Below are 12243 nucleotides of genomic sequence, written 5' to 3' on the forward strand. Positions count from 1 at the left end.
AATGGCAGTATGTCTTTTACTGTAATAAATAAAAATTTTAAGCATTATTTGTATTTTTTGGGTGCACTGTGTATTAGAAACACATCATATAATCTCTTAACTTTTTAGAGATCTCCTGATTCCTCGTGTATTCTCATTGGAATCATACTGCTGGATATGACAGTTCTTGGCCTATGTAAGCGCTCAATGATATTTATCAAAAAGGTGAAGAAGCAAAAAAAATATAATATGGATAAAACGTGAATTCTTGGTACTGCAATACTCATGATACTGAATCTAAAAAACATGTAGTGGCTGCTGATATGTCGGCTCCTTTGAGAGGTCTGAAGTTCTGCTCCCTGCTGGCTATCACCGACTAATGCTGGCCTTTTGGGGCTGGTTACTGTGGAAGCTGTGGTTTGGGTTCATGATTGGTTACTGAAGAGGTTGTTTGGCTTCTAGAGCGGCTAGTTTCACAGGGCCAGAGTTCTATCATCATGTATGACCTGGTCATTTCGAGTTTGTGTAAGATTCAGTGTCCTTCTTCCCTGTGAGGTTGAAGCAGGAAGACCACAAATTCCAGCCCAGCCTAGAAATTTAGAAAGAACCTGTGTCTGAATAAAAAAAGCAGGAGTCTGGGAATGAAGGTTCTGAGTTCAATTCCTAGTGCTACAAAAAATTAGATACTAAAAAGTGATTTTATATAATGATCCCTTTTCTTGCCTCTAGAAACTTAGTCCTTGAGTATTTAAATAAGATTGTAGGTTTGGTTAAGGCTACTTATTTGGCATAACTATCTTCTAAAGTGTTTTCCTTAGCTTACATATTATCTATTTTTTATGGGCTTTAATCTTTACAGTAACTATCTCTTTATGATTTAAGAGTGCGTCTAAAAGTTCCTTAGTTAGTTGTCCATTTTTGACCAGGGTTCCAGCAGGGATAAAAACTCCCTTTGTTTCCAACATATCTCACATATCATATACTTCTTCAAGAATATACCAAATATCTTTATAATACTGGGTGCTGGGCTACTAAACAAGCCGTAGTAAAAGCAATGAGTTCTCCCATCTGCATTAATTTTACCCAAGGTAGAGAATTATACTTTAAAGATATAAGCTCTATATGATCTGAAGAAAAACCAAAGTATGTATACTATATTCTTAAGGCAAACTAAATTAGTTTTTGTATACTTGCTTGATAATTTCCAGTTTTAGTTTTGAGGGATGAGAACTCAACACATAATATTAGGTCAAGGTTCACATTTGGACTTGGATACAGATTGTTCCCTAACTGAGGTAAGTCAGTGCGGAGGCTCTCATCCTTTTGGCAGAGAGCATTCAGAATGTTGCAGTGGTGAATGGTAATGTGAGAGAAAGGGAGAAATGTCATCTCATAAAATGCTAGTCAGCTGTTGGAAAAGTGTTTTGTGTTATGTTAAGTCAAGTGCGGAGGTTAGAACTAATTCAGCAGATCAAATAAGTTTTATAGCTTCCAGGAAAGCTATTGCCCTAAAATAAGAGGATAATCCTTTCCGACAGGGTCAAAGGTGAGGTTACAGTAAGCAATCTTTCTATTCACATTTTTTCAAAGTTGTAATAGAGGACTCAGGTTGGATAATTGGTTACTAGTTTCCTTTTAGTGATGTACAGGATTTGCCTTGAACAGTTTTCATTTTTAAAAAATTATTATTATTATTTTTGAAATGAGGTCTCACTGTGGAGTTCACGCTGACCTTTAACTCACTTTGTAGCCTAGGCTGGCCTTGAATTCACAGCAATCCACCTACTTCAGCCTCCCAAGTGTTGGGATGACAGGTGTGACACCATGCCTGGCTCCTTGAACAGTTTTCTGTTTTCATTTACTGTGTGTCAGGAAATCTCTCTGTCTTTTGTGCTGTGAGGATATTAACCTAATTTTCCATATATATATCTACTTATTAGTGCCAAATTAATTTTGTAAGATATTGGATTTCATTGGAGCTCTGCTTGATTTTTAATGTAAGCACATTAAAATTTTTACTTCTAAAGCTAACTTCTCTAAATCACTTTTATTTCTTTATCCACTCCCTTGCTTGTGCTGAGCCTCAAACCAGAACACGACACATGCAATCCAAGTGTTCTACCACTGACATCTCCAGCTCTCTTCCTTACAGTTAAAAAATTAATAGTTGATTTTAAGGACACTTTCAGGTTTACAAGAAATCGAGCAGCTTGCAGAGTTCCCTAGCTCTCCACTGTACAGCTTCTGCCACTAACATCAGGCTGTATTATAACACACATTTTATAATTAATAGATCAATAATTAATTAGATTAATAATAGATCAATACAATTAATAATTAATAGATCAATATAGGTACATTATTATTAACTGAAGTTCAGAGTGTACATTAAGTTCTGTGGATTTTCACAAATTAATAACCATCCCATATCCATTTCTGTCAGTTAAGAGTCCCTTCCATTTCCATATGACTTCTGCATGCCCTGTGCAGAGTCGAAGGTGGTTTAAGCTGCAGCAGTGTTTGTCTGGCTGGGTGGCCTTTAGTGCCATGTGGTAAGTCTGTAGAATCGGGAAAATAGTGCTACCCCACTTACAGCACTGTTACCAGTTTTAGAAGTTGTGATAAAGTAATCTGCATGGGGCCTAACACATCATAAGTACTGTGTCAAAAACCAGCTCGTGACGTAGAAGTTCCAAGCTGTTACTGAGTGGTTCTTTTAGAAATGGCTCTCCAATTAAATTTATTCTAGGTCCTACCTTGAATAAAGAATTGGATGAGACAAGCCAAACTTAGTGCCAAAAGTTTATTTGAAAAGTGAGGGGTAAAGGAGTAACAGAAAAATTGGCTCTGCAGAGCAAACTTGGCTAAATAAGAAAGAAAAAGAGAGAAAAAAATAAAAGTACATTATCTTAATCTCTTTAAAATAAAAAATTTTAAAAAATAGTATAAGCGGTGCCTGGAAGACACAGATTGGGCTACCTTCAGGGATCACAATAATGGGCCAGTCATGGAATCTGTTTCCTGATATGTCATCCACATCACCTGAAAACCTGGAGAAGTTCTACATACTTGGTCCTGGGAACTGTTTGGCATCGCCTTGGGATCTTGCAAGTGACAGGTCCCATCTTTATTCCCTCAGCCATCTTTGCCATGCCCTATCTCCTATATCAAAGGCGCCTAGGGTGCAGCCCGTAGCACATTTCCTTCAATGACTGATATTCCATTCCAAAAGGGGGAGCATAAGCCTCTTTCTTTTATTTTATCTAGACTACTGGGATTAGGGTGATGCTAATCCAATTAGTGGACTGACCCACCCTTAGTCCCAGCATTACACATTCTAGATTCAGCTACCTCCAAAGAAAACTCTCAAAACATGTTGGCAGGACATCTAGACACAAACCATAATTGTTGACTCATATGAAGGTATTTCAGTCTCTGAAATAATTGGTACTCATTGTCTGAGATACTCAGTCAAACCCCAGAAATTCTCTCACTTATTATTTGTGAAAGGTCTAACACTTTAGGGCAGTCTTTAATCTATCAGGACACAAATGCTTTTCCCTTCCCAGGTAAGTCATGCTCTAACAATAAACTGATTTGAGGAAAAGCTGTGATTTATCTTTTAAAACTTTAGTTTTTTTTTTACTGAGGCTGGGGGTAAGTAAATAGAATACTTTTAAGAATGATTTTACAGGCTTTCTTACTCTCTGAATGTAGTAGAAATCATTTACATGCTTCGGTCAGATCTCTAAATGTGATTGGCATTTTAGGTTTTTAAGTGAGTAGCTGGGAAAAGATAGGGGTTTAGATAAGGAAAATTGAAAGGAAGAGCTAATGGAGGTACCAAAAAAGAGATATTAGAAGGATAAGAGACAGATGGAGAGCTCAATAAAGGGCAAGACAAAGATGGAAAATTTATTTAAGAAATGCAGCTGGGTGTGGTGGTGCATGCTTATAATCCTAGCACTCAGGAGGTTGAGGCAGGAGGAATTTACAAAGTCAATTCGAAATCTGGCTGAGCCACATAGTAAGATGTAGTCTTTCTCTCTCTCTCTCCCTCTGCAGTTAGTTTGTTATTGTTTGCCAAATTTCTCTCAATAGCTTTGGCCAAACAATGTTTTAATGAAGAAAAATTTGATTTAGGGCTTAGTTTGCAGCCCTCCTTATATCTAATAAAAAATGCTACTCATTTAACCTGAGAAAAGCAATTCCCGTTTTTTTTTTTTGTTTTGTTTTGTTTTTTTTTGAGACAAGGTCTTGCTATGTAGCTCAGGCTAGTTTTGTATGCTGGCCGTTAATTTGCAGTGATCCACGTGCCTTAGTCTCCTGCATGCTAGGATTATAAGTGTGCACCTCCCTTTTTTAAAAGGTGCCTTTCAACTGAAACAACTCCCACTGAAGGTCCATGTTATCCTTAATGAAACTGCGATTTAGAGACGTAAGAATTAAAACTATGATACAAATTCATGTAAAGAGCAGGTGTTTTTCCTGGAAGAAGAGAGGATTTAGACTTGCATGACACTAAATGAGCTGGCACTAGGCATTTGGTTGGGGCCTTCAAAGGAGGATCTGATTGTCTACATTTGGTAAGTCAAAATGATAATTGCCACTGCTTAAAAGAAAAAAAATCACACCCTTCTGATTTTAGCTTTATTAGTAATAATTTATTGTACTATGAAAATACGAGGCAAATTTTAAAATATTGGACATTTTAATGTTCAAATGGTGTGCATACAATCCAACACCTTCCCACATGAACCAAAACCACCCCTCCAAAAAAGAAAAACCAAATACAACTCAGGGGGGGATTATAACCTTATAAAATAATGTAGAAGAGCAGATATGCAAAGAGACTTAGTCATTAGAAGTTCTATAAGTGCCAATCACCATATGAGTTGATAAAAAATGATATTCCAAAAGTCATGCATACAGACAATAAATGCTTAAAATTTAACATTTAAAACATTAATGTTACCCTGAAGACACCTCCTTCCACCCTTCTCAAGTCCTCACAAGGACGTTCCAGTCTCAAATCCCGGTAGTCACAATGCTGGTCTCATGTGTCTGCCTACTAACTTTCTATATGTATCGCAATGGCCCAAAAGTTCTATGTATGTATTATATGCACACACAAAGAATTACAATTATAAAATTAACTGAATTCAGTTACTAAATTCAACATTTTCAGTAATTTGATAGCCTTTGTAGTTACTTAGCCAACTCCTTGCAAATAAAAACCAACAAAAGCCCAGAAACGGACAGGTTTTTCATTATCAGAATGACTGAAAGTAAATTTCTTCAATGGGATAAAAATGATCTACCAAGCATGTACAACAAAAATCATAATTGATAATAAAATTTAGAACTGTCTACACAAGACATAAGATGGGAATGCTCCATCAGCTATATTATTTAAAAAAAAGGTCATATCCAATCCAAATTAAGGAAGGATAAGATATAAGATGACTGTGAAAAGACAATACTGTATTCCCATTTTTAGAGGTATTACTGTTCTTACTAAACAACCAAAAGAATCTACAGATAAATCATAAAACAATTTTGTTGAACAACAGATCAACATATAAAAGAAATTATTTTTATGCACTTGTAACCATGTACAAATAAATTTGAGATCTTGTAGCTGTAAAAACATGAAAATACAGCCGTATAAACTTTTCAGAAACAGAACTGTCTTAATAACATACAAGAGGAAATGAATGGAAAAGAGCTGGTTCTTTTGTTACACAAAAATAAACAATCGAAACAATAGTAGTTCTTTGCTAACCAAATTATTAAAAAAAAAAAAGGTGTTTGATCATTCTTCCCAGTTCTGTAACAGACATTGGTATAGAACAGCTATTTGTGAGATATCCTAAAGAGGGTCAAATCTTCCTGAATATAAAGTCAAGTCCATGGTGAGAAGATAGTCACATATTAGCAGAGACAAGAGCCTAAGTGCTCTTAAACAAAGCATACTTAGTAACTACTTTGGGACAAAACCAGGTCCATGGATAGGATGTTGGAGGAAGGGTGGGTTTTAAGAGAAAAGTGCTGGAGCAGAGGTCTGAATCAAAACTGGGGGCGGGGGTGGAGCGGTGGGAAAACTGGGTGTAGTGGCACACTCCTGTAATTCTAGCAGGAGGCTGAGACAGGATTATCGAGAGTTCCAAGCCAGCCTGGGCGCCACAGTGAGTTGAAGGGCGGCTGAACCACACAGTAAGACCCTTTCAAAAAGCAACACGACAAAAACACCCCCCTCAAACTAAACAAAAACCTTAGGGGAAATCGAACTTCTTAAAGGGGGGCTTCTATAGGGAAAAGGGAACGAGTAGCAGTCTGTAGGTCTGCAAGTTGGCAGTATGTCCAAAAGCCACCCCAGTCTTTTTTATGACCACCCAGCAAGTCTTCAGACTTTCTAAAACAGCCACCCACTGATTTAGAATCCCAATGTCGCCTACATTAAAAACTGTCCATTATGTATCCTTGTAGCTTGGTTAGTTCACGAAAAACAGCTATGCGAAGACCTTCGCTTGGGTCACAGGCGATTGCAGGCGGCCATTCATACCTGGAACAGGCGTCTCCGGGCTTTGCGGTGCGGACCTGGAGGGCGCACTGGGCGCTCATGAGGACCAGGACTGGGAAAGGGAGGCAGAGGCTGGAGCGGTGAGGTGGGGTAGGGCCTCACCAGATGGAAGTCCTGGTCGAAGATGAGGCCAGGAGAGCCGCTTTCGAAAGGACTGATGTGCACCAGAGTCGCGGATTGTAGGATGGAGCCCTGCGGATCAGGGCTCTGGACTGCTGCAGACCGGAACAGGAGCCCAGTACTGAAGCCAGCTGGAGGGTCCATGTAGGGTGCCAGAAACTCGGCGACCTCGTCGCATTCTAAGACCTCTTCTTGGCCAGCGATCTCCGGGACAGAAGCACAGATTTCCTGCTGCTCCACGACCGCCACGACGACGTCGTTCTCCAGAGGACTGCCTAGCAAGGCGCCTCCGTCCAGGCCGTCAGGAGAGCCACTTTGCCCTTCGGAGCTCTGGTCGATGGATCCCAGGAGGTCCTGGTGGACCAGAATGACAGTGTGGTCTTGCAGAGTCACTTGCAGGACCGAGTCGGGCATGGCCTCGACCACCAGGCTGAAGCCGTCCAGAGGCAGCTGCAGGGCGCAATTCTCTGACAGGATCACCATAGAGGTGAGCGCAGGCGCGGCGGGCGGATCCGCGGCGTCTTCCAGGCCGGACTCAGCGCCGGTCTCCGGGTCAGCGAGGCCCTGGCCCTCCAGGCGGCGTCGTTTGGCAGGGCTGGGTCCCTCGGGCTGAAGTCGGGACCAGGGAGCAGGCTGGGGCCCGGGGCTGTGGGGTCGAATGCCCATCATGTCGACGGTGGTGAGAGGGCGCGCTGGCGACTGGCCTCAGGCGTGCGCTGTGCTGTCCTGTCCGGTGCGTGGTGACAGGTTAGTGCCCAGCAGAGGGTGAAAACTGAGGCGAGCTGGGCCTCTTGATGCTTGCTATGTGCTGAGTAAGTACCTTTTGCCACTGGCGTAGCTTCACCCCGTAGAACCTGTCGTCTTCTTCGCGGGTTCAGGATGCCAAGCGGACTGACGGCCTATTCTGGTGCAAGTGGTGCTGGGAAACCAAATCGCAAAATGTCAGCCTAGGCTCCGCCCCTCGGCGGGCTGCGTGTTAGAAATGCACCAATAGTAGCATCTGTGGTTGGTAGGTGCCTGTTAGACAATACTTTTATGGTCCAATAGAGGGCAGAGCAACTTCCTCTCTCAGGATTGGCTCCCGATTTGGAATTCTCGGCTTTTCTTGGCTGTTCTCCTGGTACCCCTAGAGATAGGCTGGAACCAATGAGAGTTCATTCTTGGGTTGGAATGCCATAGCAAGATGTTGGTTTATATAAGCCCGCTTGCTGTGTAGGCCCTGTCTCCCAAGTGTCCTCTTTTTCGACTCCAAATAGTGCGATGTGTTTGGCATGATATCCTTGCGCTTCTGTTCCCTCAGTTGTGAATGGCTGCAATATCCTCGCAGAGTTTGAAGAGCAAAGCAAGGGTAGCCTCGTTGGATATAAGCAGCTGCTCGTTTATCTCAGGGTTATACTAAGTAATAATTATTCCAGGATCAGCTGAAGTAAGAGTTTATGTAAGTTGATGGAAACTAAATTCTTTGGTACAGTATATCTGCTTTTAGTCAAATTTACAAATAATCAAACATTATGTAAAAACGGTAGCAACTTGCCCAGGAGTCAGAAAGTAGCAGAGCCGAGTCTGGCTTTTCTAGCTCCATTTAGTTTATGTGCTGTCAAAGCAAGAACCTCCACCTCCATTTAGATGGTACAGTTAGCGTTTTAGTACTTTTGATCTGAGTGTCGTTTTTTTCTTCCATGATTTTATTACTACGTGTTTGCATTACTTAATGATTACATTCATTATGGGGAGTTGGTTCATGTACATACCATGTATTTTTACTTTTCTTTCTCCCCCTCTACCCCCTCCCTTTCATCTCTTGGTTCTCTTCCCATTTACAAAAGATCCTTATCCCTGTTTCCTAATATCTATTTTTCTCTTTAGTTTGGACATTGGGTTTCTCATGTGAGAGAAACCATGTGATTTATAATTTGAGTTCCCCATACAAGAAAAGCCATGAGTTATTTAATGCATATTGATATTGATTTATTTCACGGAACATTATGATTTCAGGGTGCATCCATTTTTCTATACATGACTCAAATTTGTCTTCATAGCAGAGTAGTATTCCACTGTATATAAATCATTTAAAAATATATCCATCTGTTGATGGACATAGGGTGTTTTCAGTTCAGCTATTATGATTTGTGCAGCCATATACATGGGTATGCACATATCACTGTAATAGAAAGTCTTTAACTGTTATAGTAAGATACTTAGATGTGATATAGCTGGGCTGAATGGAATTTTTAGTTTTAGTTTTTTGAGGAATTTCCATACTAATTTTCATTGTGGCTATACTAGTTTACATTCCCACCAACAATGTGGAAGGGTATCTTTTTGCTGGCATTTGTTATTATTTGATTTCTTTTATAGCCATTCATTCTGGAGTAAGATGATATCTTGTTAAAAAAAACTTTTGGTGCAAGGAATTGAACTCAGGACCTTACTGTTGCCAGGCAGGTGCTGTGTTGCTAAGCTATATCCTTGGCCCAGTAAGATGGTATAAAATTGTTTTCTTTTACATTTGTCTAATGGCCAAGATGTTGAACAGTATTTCATGCATTTATTAGTCATTTGTACTTCTGAGAAATGTCTATTCATTTTGGTTGCCCATTTTTAAAAACTGGATCTTTATTAGTTCTACGAGTCTTTGATGGAATTTTTTTGGTCTTTTATATAAAGGATGATGTAGCCTGCAAGCAAGGCTAGTTTGACTTCTTTCTTTCCTATTCATATACCTTTTCTTTCTTTCCTGATTACTCTGGTTAAGGGGTTGAATACTGTGTTGAGTAATAATGCACATTCTTATCTTGTTCCTGATTTTAGAGGAAAAGCTTTGTTTTCCCCCAATTAATATGAAATTGGGTAGTTGATCATAAATAATTTTTATCAGATTGAGATAAGGTCCTTCCTTTCTTATTTTTCTTCAGAATTTTTAGCCTGATGGATGTTTAATTTTTTTAAAAGGCCGTATCTTCATTTTTAAAGTTTTTTAATTTTAAAGAGAAAACCCCAACATTTCAAAACAAGATAATTAGAGGAAACAATGGTTAATACATTCTGTATTGTTAGCTTTCAATTACTCAGAGTACAATATATCTGTATTTAATATCCAAAAAATATTAGCACAACCTTTCTTTTTAGTGGACTAAGAGAAATGAGTAGTATAACTATCTTAACTATCATATATAATATATATATATTATGTATGTGTTATATATATAATTGCTTTCATCTTCTCATGCTAGGGAGACAATATGATGTTTACACATGCAAGTCTGATTTATTTCACTTATGAGTATGGTCTCTAGTTGTATCCATTTAGCTATAAAATCTCAAGTTTATCATTATTTATGGCTGAGTAGTACTCCATTGTATAAAAATACCACATCTTTTTTTATCCATTGTGCATTGTGGTATCAATGTGCATTTAGGTGGTTTCCATGATCTAGCTATTACAAATTCTGCTGCTATAATCATAGGTGCACGTGTATTGCTATATTATGATGTTTTTAATTTTGGGAAGATAACAGAAGAGGAATAGCTAGGTCAAATGGGACCTCCAATCCTAGTTTTTTGAGGAATCTCCACACTGATTTCCAGACTGGTTGCAACAGTCTACACTCCCAGCAATAGGGTTCCTTTTTCCCAACAGCCCCTTTAGTATTTGTTACTTGTTGATTTCTTGATAATAGTCATTCTTTCCAGTGTTATTTTAATTTGCATTTCTCAAATGACCAGTGATGTTGAACATTTTTTCATATATTTATTTGCTGTTTATATTTCTCTATCTGAGAAGTGTCTATTAATCTCAGATGCCCATTTTTGGATTGAGTCTTTAAATCTGGAAGGTTTGATTTTATATTAAAGAGGGTAAAACAAAACATAACAAAACAGAACAAAGCATATCAGAAGAAAACAATGCAAGTGACACAGTATTTCAAAGCAAGACAACAGGAGATCAACAGTGGCTACCATAATGTGTGTCTTGATTTCTTTGAAATAGTTGTCTATATCTTTACACACAATGAATTCAAACAAAACAAAATAGTATAAAACTGATCAAAACAAAAGAATGAAAGCATTACAGGCCTTCAAAACCAGGCAATAGGAAAATCGACAATGGCTACCATAATGTATCTTGTCCTCTTTAAAATAGCTTTCCATTCCTTCATATATATATTGAAAATAAATAATACAAAACAGACTAAACAACTCTGAACAAAGAATAAAAACATTACTGGATTTCACAGCATAATAATAGGAAATCAACAATGGCTACCATAATGTCTCTTTTTCTTCAAAGTAGCTATTCATATCATCACGCATAATACAATCAATTCTCTTAAACTGTTTGGGAGATGCTCCAGGCATGGGTAAGCCTCTACATATACATATATCCTTTCTGCATTAGAGGATAAAACAAAACAAAACAAAAGAAATTACTAGAAGAACAAGAAACTAAAAAGACAAATAAATAACAATAACAAAGAGCCTCAAACAATGACAATATGGTCTTTCAAAACAAGGTGGCAGGAACATAACTAAGATGTTATTTTACATGGTAATCTTCAAAAGCGTTCCTCAGACTATCAGACACTCATGCAAAACTGATCCAGTCCTATGAATATTACTGTTTTGTTCCAAGAACTAATGGAATGAGTAGCAGAATCAACTTGGCTCTCTTGAGTGTGTTTATACAAATTTGTGTATTTTTTCTTTTCCCTTCTTTTTTTCCCCTCCTTTTCCCTGAGTTATTTTTTTCTCCTTTGAGCAGATTCCTACCCTTTCATGGTATTCATTGAGGATTTTGTATATTGTTTACTCTTACCATTTCTTATGCTAAGGAGACAATACGGTATTTACACATATGAGTTTGATTTATTTCACTTGGGAGTATGGTCTCAAGTCACATCCATTTACCTATAAAAGCCTCAATGTGAGCCTTCTTTATAGCTGAGTGGTACTCTATTGTATAAAAGTGCCACATCTTTTGTCAGCTGTATAAAAGTACCATTCATAAAAGTCAGTTGATGGGCATTTAGGTTGTTTCCAAGACTTGGCTAGTACAAATGCTGCTATAAATAAGAGGGGAGATCATGAGCATCGTGGTCTTGTTCCTGATTTAGAGAGAAAGTTTTCAATTTTTATCCATTTACAGAGATGTTGGTTTGACATAGATAGCTTTTATCAGATTGAGATAAAGACCATCTGTTCCAGTTTTCTGTAGGTATTTTTTATCATGAATGGGTGCTGGACTTTATGAAAAGTTTTTCTGCATCTATTGAGATGATCATATGATTTTTGTCCTTGTTAATATGGTGTATTACATTTATTTATTTACATATATTGGACCTTCCCCGCCTCTCTGAGATGAATCCCTCTGCTTCTTCTTTTTTTCCTAGACAGGATCTTGCTATGTAGTTCAGGCTGGCCTTGAACTCGCTGCGTGTATCAGCTGGCCTCAAACTGATAATAATCCTCCCACCTCAGCCTCCCGAGACTTGGGGTTACAAGTGTACTTCAACATTCCTGGCTTTTTTCTGTATCTTTTGAGATGAACATGTGATTTTTGT

At 38.5% G+C, this 12243-nt stretch overlaps 1 protein-coding gene across 1 annotated transcript; it reads right to left on the reverse strand.

Annotated features, from left to right (window-relative positions):
* Nucleotides 1–6365: 6365 nt before the first annotated feature.
* On the reverse strand, nt 6366–7530 carry LOC101789366 (proline-rich protein 23A). The gene has a single exon (XM_005006758.2). It carries the CDS (start codon nt 7349–7351, stop codon nt 6539–6541), a length of 813 nt encoding a protein of 270 aa, XP_005006815.1. The 5' UTR covers nt 7352–7530; the 3' UTR covers nt 6366–6538.
* Between the last annotated feature and the right edge of the window lie 4713 nt (nt 7531–12243).

The sequence above is a fragment of the Cavia porcellus genome, unplaced genomic scaffold (genome assembly GCF_034190915.1).
Source record: "Cavia porcellus strain 051 isolate PalLab524CR breed Dunkin Hartley unplaced genomic scaffold, mCavPor4.1 scaffold_5, whole genome shotgun sequence".
In the NCBI taxonomy this organism is placed as follows: domain Eukaryota; kingdom Metazoa; phylum Chordata; class Mammalia; order Rodentia; family Caviidae; genus Cavia; species Cavia porcellus.